The 19,283-nt window shown below is 49.5% G+C and overlaps 1 protein-coding gene across 4 annotated transcripts; it reads right to left on the bottom strand.

Moving 5' to 3' along the window:
* Nucleotides 1-12,468: 12,468 nt before the first annotated feature.
* LOC105039193 (uncharacterized) lies at nucleotides 12,469-16,823 on the bottom strand. 4 transcript variants are annotated; one of them, XM_010915265.4, is made up of 6 exons: nucleotides 16,664-16,823; nucleotides 16,350-16,556; nucleotides 16,082-16,246; nucleotides 13,680-13,880; nucleotides 13,199-13,293; nucleotides 12,469-13,120 (listed from the first exon to the last, which is right to left on the bottom strand). In XM_010915265.4, the coding sequence occupies exons 1-6, from the start codon at nucleotides 16,725-16,727 to the stop codon at nucleotides 13,010-13,012; spliced, it is 843 nt and encodes a 280-aa protein (XP_010913567.1). In that variant the 5' UTR covers nucleotides 16,728-16,823; the 3' UTR covers nucleotides 12,469-13,009. The 4 variants fall into 4 exon arrangements, with proteins under 4 accessions (XP_010913567.1, XP_010913565.1, XP_073101124.1 ...); XM_010915263.4 differs by having other exon boundaries at nucleotides 12,469-13,116; XM_073245023.1 differs by lacking the exon at nucleotides 16,664-16,823 and having other exon boundaries at nucleotides 12,469-13,116; nucleotides 16,350-16,657.
* Between the last annotated feature and the right edge of the window lie 2,460 nt (nucleotides 16,824-19,283).

Here is a 19,283-nt window from a genome sequence, read left to right as displayed (position 1 = left end):
GTTGGACCGGGCGGGGCGGGGCGGGGGGGGGTGGGGTGGGGTGGGTTCGAGGGTAGGAAAGATGATATGGGTGGGGTGGGGCGCGCGGAGCCACGCCGCGAGCAGTAGGGAAGGTTGGGGGGCGGAAGGTGGATGGGAAAGGATGGCGGACTCAGTGCCGATGTGTGATGGAGTCGCGGGCGAAGGTGGGGGGTGGCGCATGGAGCCGGGGCCAGAGGGTGGGGAGGGGTGTGTGTAGAGCTGTGGGGGTCATCACGAGGGCTTTTTTTTTTTTTTTTTGGGTACCAAGGGCGGAGGTGGGGGGTAGTGCGCAGAGCCGGGGTGGGGGTGGTTGTGTGGGGGGGGTGTCGTGTGGAGGAGTGGTTTTAAGGGGGCGGGGTGTTGGTGTTGAGCCAAATAGAGGGGCAGGCGGGGAGGGCCAGAGAGAGGGGGGTCATGGGGCGGGGTGTGGAAGTTTGATGTTGGGGGGGGGGGGGGGGGGGGGTCGGGCGGGCCGTTGGGGTGGTGTTGAGCCAGAGAGGGGGCCGGGAGCGAGGTGCCCGACAGCTGTGGAGGGCATCGTGGAGAGAGGCATGGATTGGGAAGGAGAAAAAATGATAAAAAAAAAAATTAAAATAAAATCATGGGTCCAGTTTGTTGCGGCCAATCTCCTCATCGCTTGATCGTCGGGAACGAGCGCCTGCAAAAAAAGAAGTCCACACTGATCGGAGGCGGCTCCGGCGGGGACCCTCCGACGGTCAAGTCAGAGAGGTGACTGGGCAACAGTGAAATGAAGATAGAGAGCTCAAACGAGAGAGAGAAAGAGAGAGAGAGGGGGAGCAAGCTTGTGGTTTTTCAAGTCCCTCTGCACTGTTGCCTTCCCCGATATTTATAGTGGGGCGCGGTATGGCGCCGTCATTAATGGCGTGGACAATTGAGGAATTGTCAACTCACTGTAGACTGTCAGAGTCGCCGTGAAAGCGTCATATCGTCGCGGGGCTGTCAAATCACTAGGGTTGACAATGCCCCAGGCGGGATAATGTCCTTAGGTGGCAATGCCGCATATTGCTGTCAGGACTGACAGGCTCTGGCGGCTGTACGGCGATCGGAGGAGTCGACCGACCCTAGGTCGGTGGCCATCTGTGTAGCGTCAGGTGGAGATTCGGGCCCCTTTGACGGTCAGCCGGGCATGTTGCGAGAGTCGGCCATCAGACTCCCTGGTTCAGTCGGTCCGGAGAGTGAAAATCCGACCGACATATCCACGGACGGAAGAGGGCCGTTAATCGATCGGCCGGTCAGTCGGTCCCTTCGGCAGTCGGTCGGTCGGTCGGTCCCTCCGGCAGTCGGTCGGTCGGTCGGTCCCTCCGCCAGTCGGTCGGTCGGACGGTCCCTCTGCCAGTCGGTCGGTCGGTCCCTCCGCCAGTCGGTCGGTCGGTCGGTTGGTCATAAGTTGGCCCGAGCGGGGTCGGTCGGTATTCCCCAACAGTTGCCCCCCTCCACTCCTGAATCGGACGGTGCGCTGACCGATGCCTCAGTTTGGGCAGCAACGCCGGGCGAAAAGGAGTGGATTTGTCGTATGCCACATTCCGACCGTACTGCAAGTTGATACGATGTCAGGTATCTCATGAATGCCGAGTGATTCGCTGACATCAGATGTTACGTCGGTGTCAGACATCCCGGACGATTTGGTGTCAGGCGATCGGACGTCCGGCGCCTCTTGGGGAACGCAAATCGCCGCCCAGCGCCGATTCTGGGAGCGCGGGGCGCTGTCAGGCGTCCCATCGGGAACGCGAATCGCCGGGGGCGATTTAATTCGGGACCGTGGCCCCTTCCGCCACGTGTCGGAGGTGGTTGGGCCGGCGCCTCTCGCATTAAATGAAGGCGGTGCGGCCGTCCCCGGGATGCGCGCGTCGAATCGTCGGGCCAAAGGGAGGGCCCGGAGGCTGCCACGTGTCGCACATCCGAGAGACGTTGGTTGGCACGGGGGCATCTTGGCCGTCGAACGGCCCTATATATATATAGGACCATCTGCGCTCGGAGCCCCATCCTGAATCAATTTGCTGCAGAGACTCTGCCCGAGTACTCCCTTCGTCGTCGCCGGCAGTCGTCTCCCCTTTCACTTTCTAAAGGGTCAGTTTCGGGTTCGTGATCTTTCTCTCCTTCCTTCTTCTTCTTCCTCTTCTTCTTCTCCTTCTTCTTTTTCCTCTTCTTTTTCCTCGGCCTCGCCTCTCCTTCGGTTCTGGTGCGATGGCCGGAAATCCATCTCGGGGGGCTCGGTCGAGAAATCCGACCGATGACCTTCGGTCGACTTCGGAAGTTGAGGTTTCCTCACTTTCGGGGCCGAACGTTGATCGGCTTCGGGATCAGTATTGCATCCCGGAGCAGTTTCAACTTTCCGCCCCAGGGGCCGGCGGTCGGGTTAACAACCCTCCGCTGGGCCAATTGGCGCTGTACGTCGAAGATCTCCGCGCGGGTCTTCGACTTTCGATTCCGGAGTTCGTCCGGAATCTGCTGGATTATTACGGACTTTGTCCGGCGCAACTGACGCCGAACTCCGTCCGACTAATAATCAGCTTCGCTCTGTTGTGTCAGCTTCTGCCGACCAACCCTCGCATCTCGCTCTTCCGGGCATTTTTCGTGCTCCGACCCCACCCTAAGGCCCGAGGGTGGTAGCTCTTCAACCCTCGGAAGGGTCTTTCCTTCATTACTGGTCTTCCCTCGTCCATCCACGGGTGGAAGAACCAGTTTTTCTTCGTCTCATCTTCTTCTCCCTGGGGCTTCTCTTCCCACTGGGGCGTGCCCCGAACCGAAGCAAACGACAACAGCCGGGTGGAGGCGGACGACCGGGAGGACTTCCACCGACTCAAAGACATGTCGGTTCTGAAGCAGAGGGAGCTTGTTATCGAACAAGCTCTCTATGACGCTGGCCTGAGCTTGGTCCCCCGACTAGGTATCGCCCGATCCCCCGGTCCTATTTTCATTCGGCCCTTATTCCGGTTCTTAGATTAACATTTCCGTCGGTATCGCAGGGACACCTCCGAGGATGCGGCCGACCGACGCCGAGATCCGGCAGTACGCAGCGAGGAAGAGGCCGGGATCGGGGGCAGGACCTTCGCGTCCACCGAAGAAGCGCACCCCAGCGGCGCCGACCGTTGAAGCGTCGGCGACCGACCAGTCGGAGCCGGTAATAGCGCTCGCGGCTCCGACAGCGCAACCGGAGGAGAGGCCGGCGGAGGAAGCGGCCGAAGGGACATCGACGGCCTCGCCGGCAGTTGTGGTGCCGGATGACGTTCGGGAAACCGAACACCATCCGACGGCGTCTGCGACCGCAACGGGGGGTGCCGGTTCAAACTCGAGCATCCCCTCCCTGCCAGTTCCGTCGGTCGGGGCGGCCGATCGGGGGAAAGCCCCGATGGACCCCGCGGACGACACGAGGTCGGGGAGTCGCACCGTGCCGCCCAGCGCACAGTTCTCCGAAGGGGCGTTGGCGTTGGCCGACCACAACCTGGCCAGGAGGTTGTGCCAGGGGATCCTCCTTCCAGCCGACGTGGAGGCGCTAAGGTCTCGACAGGTAACCGAGATGTTATCTTCATTCTACCCGACCATGGTCGAGGTAAGTTCCGTTTCGCCTCCTTTTTCCTTAATATTTTAGTTACTTTGTTTTTCTGACGAAACGCTTGCGTCGACAGCTGATCTACACCATGTCGGAACTCGAAGTCGGATATCGGAGGTTCGGGAACGTCCGGGCGGCTTGGAAAGAAAGGGCGGCGGCGGCCGAAGCCGATCGGGCAATGCTGGTCGACCACCTAAAGCAGTCGACCGACCGGGAGGCAAAGTTGGTGGACGAAGTCTCCCGCCTCGGATCCGAGCTAAGGTCGGCCAGGAAAGAAGCCAAACGCAAGGGTCGAACCGTGCACCGTCTGCGGCATGAGCGTAACGGTGTTGCCGTCGAACTCGAGGGTGAGCGCGAGCAGCTCCGAGTCAGCCTGAAAAAACTTGCCAAGGCTGAGGAAGATCTGTCAATCGCCCAGGCCGACGCCGACATATCGAAGGCAGAGGCAGAGTCAGCAAGGGACTCTCTCGGTCGGGCGGAAGAGGAAGCAAGGTCGGCGAAGGAGTCGGTAAGTCGGGCGGTGGACGACTTCCGCGCCACCGACCAGTACCGGGAGGAGATATTGGAGTCTGGCTTCGCGTCGTACCGGGTGGGGTACGAGGACGGTCGGGATGCGGTCCAAGCCTTGTACCCGGAGCTGGACCTCAGCAGTATCGTCCCGCCGGGGGCCGGTGACCAAGTCACTGAAGAGATGGCCGATCCGTCATCGGGAGGCATCGCCGTGGCGGGGGAGGCCGTCCAGGGACAAGTGGTCGAAGGAGAGACGGCTGCGACTCCTGTCCCGGCGCCGACTGTCAGCCCCCCGCCGACCGACGATCCTGCTTCGGCCGTCGACCCAGCGCCGATCATGGTGGATACGCTGGTCATCCCCGATCTTCCGTCGGTCGAGGAGATCGACTCGGAGGGATGACCGCGGCCTCGTTGACTTTTATCTTTTTCGTTTTTCTTCTTAGAACAATTGTAACTGGGGCTTCGGCCCGATTTTGTAAGCTCTTTTTGACCTTGAATGAAATCAGTCTTAGGCTTAAACTTTTTCCCTCTGTCTGTTTTTCTTTCTTTCATGAGTTGTAGAATGCATCCGAACACGTGAGTTGTTAACTTATATAGGTCGGTTAGGACGTTCGGCAACTCACGCCGCCACGAAGGTAGACCAAGTCCCGACTTAGGATCGGCCTTTGACGGTCGAAGTAGTAAGTCGGGAGTCCTTCCTCCGACCGTGAGTCGGCGCGTTCGTCGAGTCGGAAGCCGACAGACCGCTAGATAAAGGTTCGGCTGTCGGGTCTCTTCCGACGCGTTCAGTCGAATGTCGTCCGGCACATTTAGTCGGCGGAACGCCGATAAGTCGGATCCCGATACCCTCGTGTCGGGTATCCATACTTCGCCTCATGATATACGGTGGTAAGCCGAATATCTTCCGACCGACCGTAGCTCGGTCGGTGAATCATGAATGCGACTGAGGTCGCATCGTTCGATAGACGGTGGCAAGCCGAATATCCTTCGACCGACCGTAGCTCGGTCGGAAGTCACGACGGCGGTCACGACGGCGGTCACGTAGGCATTCCGCCTTTCTCTAGTCGGGGCTCAATCGGTATGTTAGCCGATAGACTGGCCCGAAAGTCCGACCGTAGGAGTGTCAACTCCCGCCAATACAAATATATTGGTCCTCGTAAGAGTCCGATATGTCGTCGAAGGTCGAAGGAGTGTGGCTCCCGCCCATATAGGTATATCGATCCTTGTCAGAGTCCGGTATGTCGTCGACTATGGAGCCGTCGGTTTCGCACGGATACCAAGTCCGAGTTGGCACGTCGGGGCTCGACCTTGGTGAGCGCCGATCGTCAGTCGAAGAGTTAAACTCCGAGATTTCAAACTGGATTTGTATTCCGACTGGACAAGTACAGAGTTCATTGGTAATACAACTTCAGGTTGTCGGCGTTCCATGTTCGGGGAATGGGTTTTCCTTCCAGAGTCTTCAGTCGGTAGGCTCTCGGACCATAGGTGTCTGCTACCGTGTAGGGCCCTTCCCAGTTCGGAGCCAGCTTCCCTTGGTCCAGGGGTTTCGAGACCTCTGCCTTTCTCAGGACCAAGTCACCAGGCCTGAAGAGCTTTGGTCTGACTCTGGCGTTGTAATACCGGGCCACCTTCTGTCGGTATGAAGCCATGCGAAGTTGAGCCTCGTTTCGCAGTTCAGGGAGGAGGTCTAGGTCGGCCCTCCGACAATCAGAGTTGTCCGGCTCTTGATACCGCTCGACCCTTGTAGACGGCAGTCCAATCTCGAGTAGAATCATTGCCTCCGTTCCATAGGCCAAGCTGAAAGGCGACTCCCCGGTCGGAATGCGGGGGATCATTCGGTAAGCCCACAGAACGGAGCCTAGCTCGTCGACCCAGAGGCCTTTGGCTTCATTTAGTCGGGTTTTGAGTCCATGGAGTAAGGTCCGGTTGGTCACCTCGACTTCACCGTTGGATTGTGGATGCCCGACCAAAGTCAGTCGGTGCGTGATGTGAAATCTTGCGCAGAAATCCCTGAAGTCTTGGTTGTCGAATTGCCGCCCATTGTCGGTGATGATAGTATGCGGCAACCCGAACCTGAAGATGATGGATTTTTGGACAAAGTCCTCCATCTTTCGCTCGGTAATCTGCGCCAGGGGTTCGGCCTCCACCCACTTGGTGAAGTAGTCGATGGCGACAACTATGAACTTTCTCTGATCCGACGCTGGAGGGAAAGGACCGAGAATGTCGATCCCCCACTGAGCGAAGGGTCATGGAGCGACAATAGGAGCGATTTGGCTGGCCGGTCGGTGCTGCACGTTAGCGTACTTCTGGCAGGGTTCGCACCTCTGGATCAAATCAGCCGCGTCCTTCCTCATGGTGGGCCAGTAGTAACCCTGTCGCAGGACCTTATAGACTAGAGACTTGCCCCCCAAGTGATTCCCGCAGATCCCTTCATGCACTTCTCGGAGAGCATAGTCTGCGTCGGTCGGTCCCAAGCACCTAAGCAAGGGAAGGGAGAACGACCTTTTGTATAGTCGGCCATCCATGATCACATATTGGGAGGCCGACCATCGGAGCCGCTTGGCCTCCGTGGGATCTTCAGGACTGATTCCGTCAGTCAGGAACCGAACAATCGGATCCATCCAGCTTGGTTCAGCAGTCAGTTGTAGTATTTCTTCGACCCGGTCAATACTCGGCTGCTCGAGGTTCTCCACGAACGTCCGACCCAAAGAGTCAAAAGTCGAAGTCGCCAGTCTGGAGAGTGCGTCGGCACGGGCGTTCTCCGACCTAGGGATGTGAAAAATTTCAAAATACCTGAGGCGCACTACGAGGTCCTTCACTTTCTGAAGGTATTTGGCCATGGTCGGATCTCGTACCTCGAATTCGCCCTTGACCTGTCCCACGATCAGCTGAGAATCGGAGAAGGCCCGAAGACTGTCGACGCCCAGTTCCCTCGCCATCCTCAAGCCGGCGAGGAGCACTTCGTACTCGGCTTGGTTATTGGAGGCCTTGAAGTCGAATCGGAGGGCGTACTCGGTGACTACCCCATCCAAATTCGTGAGCAGGAACCCAGCCCCGCTCCCTTGAGCGTTTGAAGCTCCGTCGATGTGCAATACCCAGGTGGAGACCGGGTCTGGCTCGGAGACCGCATCTCGTCCAGGGTCTGCAGCTCCCGACCCTTGGTCGGTGGTCGGGCACTCGACGATGAAGTCGGCCAGGACCTGAGCTTTCAAGGCAGGCCGCGGCCGGTACTATATGTCGAACTCGCTGAGCTTCATCGTCCACTTTGCCAGTCGTCCCGATGTGTCCGGTCGGTGCAATATTACCCTCAGGGGCTGGTTGGTGAGAACCACTATGGCATGAGCCTGGAAATATGGGCGGAGTCGTTGTGCGGAGACGGTCAAGACGAAAATCATCTTTTCCGTCTCCGAATATCGGGCTTCGGCACCGCGGAGCACTTTGCTGGCATAGTAGATAGGCTGATGGGTTCGGCTCTCATTTTCTCGGACGAGCACTGAACTGACCACCTCAGAGGATGTGGCCAAATAGAGATACAAGGTCTCCCCGACCTGCGGCTTCACGAGCAGCGGCGGGGAAGCCAAGTACTTCTTCAGATCTTCGAAGGCCCGTCGGCACTCATCCGATCAAGAAAAACCATTCGCCTGCCTCAGAGTTTTGAAAAACGGGAGGCACCTTTCGGCTGATCGGGAAATAAACCGGCTGAGCGCGATGATTTTTTCGTTCAGCCGTTGGACCTCCTTCTTGGTGTTCGGATGACGCATGTCGATGATCGCCTTTATTTTCTCAGGATTGGCCTCGATCCCTCTCTGAGAAACGAAGAATTCGAGAAACTTCCCCGAGGTCACCTCAAAAGCGCACTTAATCGGATTCAGCTTCATCCGATGTCGCCGTAGAGTGCGGAAGGTCTCCTCAAGATCCCGAGTATGATCCGGGATCTGCGCACTTTTTACCAGCATGTCGTCCACGTATACCTCCATGTTGCGCCCGATATGGTCTTTAAAGACCTTTTTGACAAGTCGCTGGTAGGTGGCACCGGCGTTCTTCAGCCCGAAGGGCATCACCCGATAACAGTAGAGGCCCTTGGGGGTCACGAAGGCAGTGTGCTCCTCGTCTTCAGGCGCCATCCGGATCTGGTTGTATCCGGCGAAGGCGTCCATGAAGCTGAGCAGTCAAAATCTGGACGTCGCGTCCACCAGCTGGTCGATCTTTGGAGGTGGAAAGCTATCTTTTGGACAGGCTCGATTCAGGTCGGTATAGTCGATGCAAATCCTCCATTTTTCGTTGGCTTTTTTGACCATGACAACATTGGCGAGCCAATCGGGATACGTGGATTCCCTGATGAAGCCCGCCTCGAGCAGCTTGTCCACTTCTTCGTCGATGGCCCTCTGTCTCTCTGGAGCGAAGGACCTTTTCTTCTGCCTCACCGGCCTCATCGTCGGATCGATGTTGAGTCGGTGGGTTATTGTCTTTGTGGGGATGCCCGACATATCCGCTGCCGACCAAGCAAATATGTCGGCATTGGCCGTCGGCAGCTCCGTCAATCGTCGTCGTTCGGGGTCGGGCAGTTGAGACCCGATCCATACCTTCCGGTCGGGGTTTTCCGCTATCGGGATCGACACGAGCTGTTCGGCCGGTGAGCCCCGTTCCTCCTCCTCCCGTTGGTCCAGTTTGTCGATCGTCAGGGAGCCCCTCAACTCGTCATTTTGAGCGGAGATCTGGAAGCATCGACGAGCGAGCTGTTGGTTTCCGCGCATCTCCTCGACTCCGTTCCTGGTTGGGAACCGAACTAGGAGATGGTACATCGACACGATCGCCTTGAGGGCGTTAAGTCCGGGTCGTCCAAGTATGGCGTTGTAGGCCGAAGGTACTTGGACAACCGCGAAAGTTAAGTGGACCGTGCTTTGTCGTGGTTCGGTGCCGGCCGTCAGAGGCAGGGTAATATCTCCTTCCGTCGCGACGGCATCCCCGGCAAAGCCTATCAAGGGCGTGGAGACCCTCTTAAGTCGATCGGTTGATAGTTGCATCCGGAAGAAGGTCGAGTAAAACAAAATATTTGTCGAACTTCCATTATCTACAAAAATTCTTTTTACATCATAGTTTGCTATTGTTGCCGAAACAACAACAGTGTCATCGTGGGGAGTTTGGATGCCCCGAACGTCCTCTTCTGTAAAAGTGATTACGTCGTCCGGGCGCAGTTTTTTCGTCGGCTCCCCTCCCACAGATGTCCCCGGGCCCAGTCGCTTGGAAATCATATTGATGACCCCGGCCGTCGGCTGATTAGTCGTCGCTTCTTCAGTCGGCTGGGGTCGTCGGTCGGCCACAGGTTGAGTCGGCGGGTTTCTCCAAAATTTATCGAGATACCCCCGACGGATGAGAGCTTCGATCTCATCCTTAAGCTGGATGCATTGCTCGGTATTGTGGCCGTGGCCTCGGTGGAATCGGCAGTACTTCCGTCGGTCGAGGCCTTTTGCCTTCAGGGGCGGAGGCTGTCGCAGGTATTCCTTCCCCTCGATCTCCATCAGAATCTGCGCACGGAGAGCGAAGAGAGGAGTGTAGGAATCATACCTGGGGCGTGTCGGCCTTGGAGTCTGCCGTCGGGGAGACTTTTGGTTCCGTCGCGGTGGTAAGACCCGACCATCGATCGGGGGTCTGTTGGGTTCGGCGGGGTCCCGACCCTTCCTTCGTTTCTCCTTCGGACCCTTGAACTCGATCGAGCGCCGATCGGAGGCCCCTTCGTCCGCGCGCATATACTTGTATGCGCGCTCCAGCAACTCGGCATATGTACAGGGGAGGGTTTTGTCCAGGGAGTAGGTGAATCGGGACGCCCTCAGCCCCCGTTTCATGGCTGAGATAGCCATGTCCTCGTTGAGGTCCCGGACCTCAAGCGTGGCCGTATTGAATCGCACCACGAAGTGTCGGAGCGTCTCATTTTCTCTCTGTTTGAAGAAAAAAAGGTTGTTCGACGTTCGCGGCGGCTTCCGGCTGGTGCTGAAGTGAGCCACGAAAGAGTGCTCGAGCTGTCCGAAGGAGTGGATACTTTCCGATCGGAGACCGGAGTACCAGGCCCTGACAGCCTTGCGGAGTGTGGCGGGGAAGCCGATGCAAAAGAGAGCGTCGGTAGCCCCCTGAATCATCATGAGAGCTTTATAGCTCTCGAGGTGGTCGATTGGGTCGGTGGAGCCGTCGTATGGCTCCACATGCGGCATCTTGAACCGACTGGGGATCGGTTCGTCGAGAATGAGTCGGGAGAGAGGTTGGGCGGTTTGGAAGTCGACGTCGTTCGAGGACTTCTGCCCGTCGACCTGCAACTGCACAGGCCGGCGGTCGATCTCCTCGAACCTGCGCTCGTAGTCGTCCGCCCGTCAGTGCTGGGAGACCCCAGGAGTGGAGTCTCCGAAAGATTTCGAGAGGGAGGCGGACGGCGTTCGCGGTCGCTTCTCCTTCCTTGCCCGTTCCAGCAGGGAAGGAGAGAGCTGCTGGGACTGTCGGGCATCGCGCCGTGGCCGTCCCTCCTGCTCTCCGTGGGAGCGCTGTTGCAGGCACTCGCGCGGAGGCGACGGAGATCGGCGCGGTCGTCGGCGGCTGCTCCTTGAGGGCATCGGATGGGCCGTCGATTGTTGCTGGAGGCTCTTGACCGCGTCTATCAGCACGGTCATCTGCCGTATGATGGCCGCGATCTGCGCCTCCGTGGTCGCCGCCGGGTGCGGAGAGCTGGGCTCCCCCGCTGAGGGTGGCGGGGAGGCCTCTTCCCGGCGGGAAGAGCGCCTCGCCGACCTGGTGACCCTCGATCGTTGGGCTCTTGTCTTTGTCATCAGTATCTTCTGCTTGAGAAGGCCTGGTGCCGTGCCCTCCCTACCTGGCGCGCCAATCTGTTGCGGCCAATCCCCTCGTCGCCTGATTGCCGGGAACGAGCGCCTGCAAAAAAGGAAGTCCACACTGATCGGAGGCGGCTCCGACGGGGACCCTCCGACGGTCAAGTCAGAGAGGTGACTGGGCAACAGTGAAATGAAGACAGAGAGCTCAAACGAGAGAGAGAAAGAGAGAGAGGGGGAGCAAGCCTGTGATTTTTCAAGTCCCTCTGCACTGTTGCCTTCCCCGATATTTATAATGGGGCGCGGTATGGCACCGTCATTAATGGCGCGGACAATTGAGAAATTGTCAACTCACTGTAGACTGTCAGAGTCGCCGTGAAAGCATCATATCGCCGCGGGGCTGTCAAATCACTAGGGTTGACAATGCCCCAGGCGGGATAATGCCCTTAGGTGGCAGTGCCGCATATTGCTGTCAGGACTGACAGGCTCTGGCGGCTGTACGACGATCGGAGGAATCAACCGACCCTAGGTCGGTGGCCATCTGTGTGGCGTCGGATGGAGATTCGGGCCCCTTTGACGGTCAGCCGGGCATGTTGCGAGTGTCGGCCATCAGACTCCCTGATTCAGTCGGCTCGGAGAGTGAAAACCCGACCGACATATCCACGGACGAAAGAGGGCCGTTAATCGATCGGCCGGTCGGTCGGTCCCTCCGGCAGTCGGTCGGTCGGTCCCTCCGCCAGTCGGTCGGTCGGACGGTCCCTCCACCAGTCGGTCGGTCGGTTGATCATAAGTTGGCCTGAGTGAGATCGGTCGGTATTCCTCAACACAGCTCATGATTTTAACAAAATCGTGAGCGATTTCAAATTTTTTTAACCCACGTCCTATAGATACGTGGATTTGAAATTATAGATTCAACTTACGATTTCAGCTGAAATGACATTTAATTCGTGAGTTGAATCTATAATTTCACGTGATATAATAAAATAAAAAATAATTTTTATTATTCAATCTATCGTAATTTAAAAATATTTTATTAAAAAAATATCATTTTAAAAAAATCTGATTTGTAGCCTAAAAATAAAGAGATTATATCTAATGCAAATCAAGGGCATGTTTGCCCGGCAACTAGATTTCGGTAACAAATTTTTACTTTCAGACCGTTTAATTGTTTTGCAGTAACGTTCCCTGAAGCTCACCCTAGCTTCATAAAAATAACACTTGATGAAGCTCAGTAAAAATAAGTTCCACACATGCACGCACGCGAGAGGGAGCACCGAGGGCATAGGAGGCTGTTTTCCATTATAGAACATTCAATCAGCTAACTCGGTCTAGGATCACAATTCACAAATGACTCAAGATGCAGCAAACAAAGATATGGACTCCAAGGAAAAACATTGGCATAAATGCTCCTAATATTCTACTAATAACATTGCCATCAAAATCAGGTGTAACCGCAGTGTCTGACGTTCGACAAATCCATGGCGACAATGTGAACAATAAAAATAAAATTTCCAAGTCGCTAACATCACAAATAGTGCAGTACTACACGTATAGTGATAAAAAGCACGACAGTTCGTTAACTTGTAGATAAGTACACAGCAGAATTCATATTTTAGTACAACTTCACCACTCATAGGCAACAGTTGGAACAGCAAAAAACATAAGCTATCGAGTTCACGGTTACAGCCCATCAAGTTCCCTAGGCCTCCTCCTAACCAGACAAGAACTGCAGACGGCGAGCTCCTCCATCTGGCCTTGGTTGGCTCTACAAACAAAATCGGTTAAGTTGGCCCTCATCATGTCTTCTATTTTCCCATGGCTCCATTTTGAAGCATCCTTCGTCTCATCTTCCTTCCTAGAGCAATTAGTTACCTCCAAAACATCCATATCCCCATCAAAACTGATCATATCCCCCAACTGATCAGCAAGAACTGGTGACTTTGTAATACCACTATGGCACCTTACATCAGATTCAAGCAATGGAACACTTTCCCCAAACCAAACTCGAATTCCTAGAATAATATTACGAAATACAGTAGACAGATAGCAAAGACTCAAATTAACAAGTTTAATCAAGAGAACAGGGAGTATGGAGTCAGCAACTGCGTTTTTGACGTCGGAGCAGGTCATCGGAGCTAGTCTCCTCAGATTGGTTTGGTAATGCTTCCACGTCTTGCTGGTAAAGTGGCTGCTGGAGACTTCCTGTCTAGAAATACCAGGTAGCAATGTTTTAGGCATTTACAGCGATTATAATTTAACATTCAATACAAAGAGTGGCGCTTACATTGCGAGTGAAAAATGGGCGAGCTATAAACCCGAGAACTATGCCAAAGAGTGCACAAAAGATTGCAATCACAGATACAGATGTCACTCCGAGCCCTAAAATTAAAGAATTATAGGAATCAACAGTTTTGGTTAGGTATATATAAAAAAAAAGGCAAATTTACATAAATCTAGAATCATTAAGTATTCAATTATTCCAGGGCTTCTAATGCATAGGCAAAAACTAATCACCAGAGAAGCATGTGATCATATGAATCCCTTAAGTAGCATTATCATGACTTCTCACTCTAGTATCATAGAAATATTAGCATGGTACAGTTTCACTTTTTAAAAGTAATGGATGGTCAAAGAAGCATTCAGAAGCAATGCATTTCAGACTTCACACTAAACAAGCTTCTGTTGGTGGTAACAGCCAAACTTGACTGGTGAACATCATTACGGCAGCAACAAAGATTAAAGCCGAAGCTTAAGAAGACCGTTACCTGTTTGGGATTCATGTGCACAGTCTTCTGGTTTTAAATCCATCTGGCGAATCAGCCTATTTCCACGATCAGAAATCATCAAGGCACATATTTTGGGAACATACACCAGCTCAAAATCATTTGAAAAGGATGCATTCTGAGCAGGCCCATCAATATGCCCTGTTTTCTCTGAGTAACCTCCAGCAATTGTGGTGGTCATGCCTAAATGGTACCGATTAGGAAAAGGAGGTCTGTATCAAGAAGCATAATAGAGAAATATAGACAACAATTTAACATTGATATACATTCTTTTAATGCCAAATAGATTCTCTGTTTTATTTGAAGCAGAAGCCTTTTATTTTCACAGTTTTTTTCTGTCTTCACAAGATTCACAACCCTTATAAATCACAGGGTCGGCTGCAATCGGAATCTGTATTTTGTATATAGTTCGATATTAACAAAATCAAAGAGGAAAATTGAAAAATCATATTACAAAAAGGAGCACAATATTTATGGGGACAACAATGTGTTACTTATAATAAGCACGGCATTTTTTTTTTCCACATATCTATTTATAAAGCTGGTATCATCATAAGGAACTTCTATAAGAGGTTATTTGGCATATCCAGTTTATGGATTCTCTAATGTTGGTTAATGAAACTAGAACATGAAGAATGCAAGACTAAATTTTTTAAATATCCAACCAAATCTTAAGTACATATTGTATGTCTATTATGATTAGCTATAGTTTATGGGAAAAAGCTGTGTTTAAAAAAATAATACATTACTGTCTACTAAAAGATTGTGCCCTTCTAACAATATACTGTTCCATCTTTTCCTTTGAGCATGTCAATCTATTACAGGATATCATGATATAGCAAAAGTTGATTTTAGTTTGGTTTTGGATGAACAGGTGAGTTATTATTTCAGAAGTTTTGGTCGTTCTGGTTTCACTTTCCATATTTTAGTTTTAAAAAAAATAAAAATCCAAAATTTGCTAATAAAATCAGGTGAGAAATCAAACAAATGATGATAAATAAGAAAACAACAGTATAATTAGACATCATTCAGGTACATTATAGTGTTTTGGAACCTTTCCATTTACTATTTTGGTGGTTTTGTGATGGTGATATAGCATATGACAGGCTAACTACACACAAGCCTCAAGTCACAGGACAGTAATTTATAGTTTTAATTTATGAAGATCATATATAACATATGACAGTCTAACCACATGTGAGATCTGAATCATGGGGATGCCAAACTTCCATTAAAAGACTTATTTTCTAATTAAAAGTCATTGGAAGGTGCGTCTTGAAAATCACGTTATCTAAGTCCAAAGAAGATAAAATGCTTCCTAACATTTGAACAAAGAAAGAAACGATAAGAAAATAATCAAAAAGCAACTCATACATACACAATTTGGTCCCATGAGCTGGCTTCAGCTGGACCTTCAAAACCAACCATAATTTTCAATCAATTCTAACAAAATCCAAATGTTAATGATTTGCTTGCAGAGTTCTCGGTGGAACTTTAAACTATGCTTCCAATCATGTGTTATTTTGTTGGTATGTAAAAAATGAGTGCATAAACTTGGGAGTGGATAGGGCATTTTTGGTGCAATATTATTACCATGTGATATCTGGAGTGCAAATCAAAGGTACTGCTATAGCCATGGATGATGTTATGCACTCATTTTTCATTTTCTGTGTAATAAATCGTATCCCGCATGACACATGGAGCATGGTAAGAAGTAATTCTATAACCATGCATAATTTCATGCAATGTTCTTCACTCTTTTTTTTTTTTTTGGAGAAAACGGAATACATGTTTTCACACAAAGGCTCGGCAGCAGCATGTGACCAAAAGCAGATTCCTTAATCAACATGGTTTTCGAATTGTATAAACTGATTCCTGTCAATGTTTAAAAACTAGGTTTTGGTTTCCCGTGGATCGATCACATAAGCTCGATTTTGGTGTTCTTGGCTGCAGCTTCTGTAGTCTCAGTTGAAGTTATAAAAAAGAATTCCATAAACTGTTAAAAAAATTTGGTAGAATCATTAAAAAAAAACGTCAATTCAAGAAAACAATTTAGAAATCTTCCAGACAACATGCAGCATCGCTTGAGAACCTTCGGATGTATGATTTGGGTTGTTCTCACTGAAACAAAATTTCTGTTGATAAAAAGTTGGGTATTATGTTTAAGTCAAAAAAAAAAAAAAAACACAGACTTTGTTCAAAGTTTCTTCAGAATCTAATGTTGTAATACTTCTAATATCTTCGCAAAAATCGAATGCTCTAAGTTAAATAGTACGCTTTTCCACGTTTTTCACATAAAGGCATAAATTACTCAAAAATAAATATAAATTCATGTTATTCAATGCAAAAGTCCATCGAACAAATCGAAGATCTTAGAGTATTACCTGATCTGCTGATCTTCCGAATGGCATGATTGCTCCGATCCGCCACGTAGACATTATCCTTGGAATCAATCGCGAAACTCCTGGGGTTCTTGAACATCGCGGCCAGCGGATCCCCATCGGCAAAGCCCGGGACACCCTTGCCGGAAAACAGCCTGACCTCGCCCTCTGCATGCAAGAGAACAGAGGAAAACTAAACCCTTGAAACCCTTTTTACTAAAGAATAACCGAAAACAAGAGGACAGTACAACGGGAAGAGAAAAAGGAGTACCTTGAGAGAGGGGGATGACGAGGGAGTAGAAGGCGGACCCGGAGGAGTCGAGGAGGAGGAGGTCGCGAGATTGGGGCCGGGGGAGGAGGGAGAAGGGGTAGACAGCGGCGGAAGAGGGGAGGCCGGCGACGGCGAGGGGTTTGTTGCAGTCTAGCACGGTGGACACAGTGTAGCCGGACTCCAGCACCACCTCCGAGTCCGAGATTGCTGGAAGGATAAAGACAAGACTAACTAATTTGTGTTCTTCTTTTTTTTTTCCGTTTATTATGGTGGCGTGAGGAGTAAACATGGTGAATATAGACAGGTTGACTGACCTGAAGAGAAGCTAACGAGGAGGAAGAGGAGATGAAGGAGAGGAGAGGGAACGATCGCTGGCATTTTGGAAGGAGGCTTCGACAGCGACGAGGAAGGACGGTGGTTTGCTTACGATGCTACAACGGTACACCCCGTCTTTAGGTGCTCTCCGGGGGGGGGGAGGACGCCACGTGTCATGACCTTTTTCTCGCTCTTTCTCCGTCCGGTTGGATGCTTTGCGTGCAGCTTAAGCATGGTTGTGAAGCTGTGCCAGTGATGTATGTTACAAAAGGAAGAACTCATAGCTACTGTGACCCCAATTCTGGTGCATGAATTTGGTTCTTTTATATTTTTGGGTGAAAATTCGATTCTTTTAATTTTTCCGGAAGTTGAAATAATTAAGATTATAAAAATTACTATAAAATATATGAAACATGTAGAAAATTATGAAAATTGTTGGATGGACACATCCATCATTATCTAATTCTTTTTCTCCCTTTCTTTTTTATATGTAATGATAATATATACTAAGATGATTCCATCCTAAATCCACATTTGACTTATTGCATGCGATAATTTCTCAAAAAATTGATACCATTGTAGAAATGCAAAAAAGTTTTGCACTTCCCTTTGCAGCGGCAACATTCTTGATTAGATTTTTAGTAGGTTGGTATGAATAAAATATGTGCTAAAATCGTGAATAGCTCACCTAGCCTACGTTGTGGAGAATAGAACCTAGCATGGCCCTCATTCCTCGTATACATTAAACTATACCCTTTTACAATCAATAAAATATGAAAGAATACGGATAGAACCTTGATTTGTTCATTTTGGAAAACAAAAATGATCACGAGCCATCTATTTCATCTTCGAGACAGTTCGAAGGCCACTCGAAGCCATTAGCATTATTTTATAATCTATTGATCAATTATTGTCTATTCGACTGCACTTTACGAGATAGATTATTAGAAAATAATAGCAGAACAAAAATGACATGTTCATATGATCATGAAGGATAATAAATATAGAACAGCATGCTGCATAGAGTAGGCCGACCGTGTCAGTTCAAAAATCAAAATAAACATCAAAATAAAAAAATAATTGTAGTGGATCGCAAAAAAAAATTATGGAAAAAAAAAATTGTGTCCACAAAGAGTCTCCATGTGCATCAATAAATTTTCATCTCTCTTTCTTCCCACATCTCAAAGGAGATGCTAATGGATCTTTTAAATAGATATTATATAGATAGAAGTTTAACTCCTACCTGAACTAAGAAAATAAAATATACTAAAATATAAACTTTTAATTAAATAGGGTAACACTATAGATGGAGTTCTATTTAAAGTTGAATACGATACTCTTCATTGGGAAGTCCATGTAGAGAATACGAAGCTCGCTGAGTAAGTTTTCAAACTGTTCAACTGCCAATCCTTTAGTGAAGATATCTGCTAGCTACTCTTTCATAAAAATTGAAAGCAAATCAATCTCTAATTTTCTCTCCAATAAAATGATGATGAACCTTAATATGTTTTGTCCTTGCATGAAACATTGGATTTCTTGCCAATCAAATTATACTCTCATTATTGCAATAAAGAGGAATAATATGATTAGTGTCTTGACCTAAACCATCAAGTAACCTCGTAAGCCAAGTCGACTCCTGAACTGCCATTGCGGCCGCACGATACTCTATTTCTATAGAAGACAATGTATTAGTAGACCGTTTTTTACTGCATCAAGAAATAATACTATATCCCAAGCTAAAAAAATAATTAGATGTAGATCTACATGTGTCTATATCACTAGCATAGTCTGCATCTGTAAAATCTGCTCATCTAACTGAAAGATATTAGTAGATAATATGATATAATTAACAATCTTAGCAATATATCTTAAGATCCATAAAACCGTATTGAGATATGACTATCGAAGATGCTGCATATATCCGCTGACAATGCCAATTGCTTAAGAAATATCTAGCCTTATGATAGTTAAATAGATCAAACTACCCACAACCTATCTATATATAGTAGGATCATCAAGAAATTTGCCCTATTCTTTACTCAACTTTAAATTTGATTCCATTAAGATCCGTATATACTTGCAATTAGCCAATCCATACTTATTTGCTAAATCAAAAGCATATTTCTTTGATAAATATAATAGCCATCCTTAAGTTTAGCCACTTTAATGCCAAAAAAGTATCTCAGTCTATCAAATTCTTTCATCCCAAATCGTTATAAATAGCTGCCCACGAATACTACAAACCTCATCAACACTATTATCAATAGCAATCAGATCATTAATCTAGACACAGACAATTACTATATCTTTACTAGTATACTTTACAAATAAACTAGAATCCACAGATGATAGAGAATAACTACAAAATAATAAATATTCTATAATTTTTCTATACCATTGTCTAGACGTCTGTTTGAGATCATATAAAGCTTTCTTAAGTTTACAAACAAAGTCCGGATAAGTGAAGTCAACAAAATCAAGAGGCTGCATCATATAAATATCCTGATTAAGATTACCATACAAAAAAGCATTCTTGACATTCGTCTGTCACAGAGACCATCTCTTGCCAGCTGCTAAAGTTATAAGCACTCTGACAGTAGTTAGTTTTACAACCGGACT

Source organism: Elaeis guineensis, chromosome 1 (genome assembly GCF_000442705.2).
Source record: "Elaeis guineensis isolate ETL-2024a chromosome 1, EG11, whole genome shotgun sequence".
NCBI classification, from domain to species: domain Eukaryota; kingdom Viridiplantae; phylum Streptophyta; class Magnoliopsida; order Arecales; family Arecaceae; genus Elaeis; species Elaeis guineensis.
Note: the sequence above shows the minus strand (reverse complement) of the source record. Positions and strands in the feature narration are given on the sequence as shown.

Coding starts and splice junctions, on each gene's coding strand:
- LOC105039193 (XM_073245023.1), bottom strand. CDS start 16,638: ATGTTTACTCCTCACGCCACCATAATAAACGGAAAAAAAAAAGAAGAA. Junction 13,881..16,081: donor TCGGAAGATCAGCAGATCAG/GTAATACTCTAA, acceptor GGTACCATTTAG/GCATGACCACCACAATTGCT. Junction 13,117..13,198: donor GCCCATTTTTCACTCGCAAT/GTAAGCGCCACT, acceptor ATTTCTAGACAG/GAAGTCTCCAGCAGCCACTT.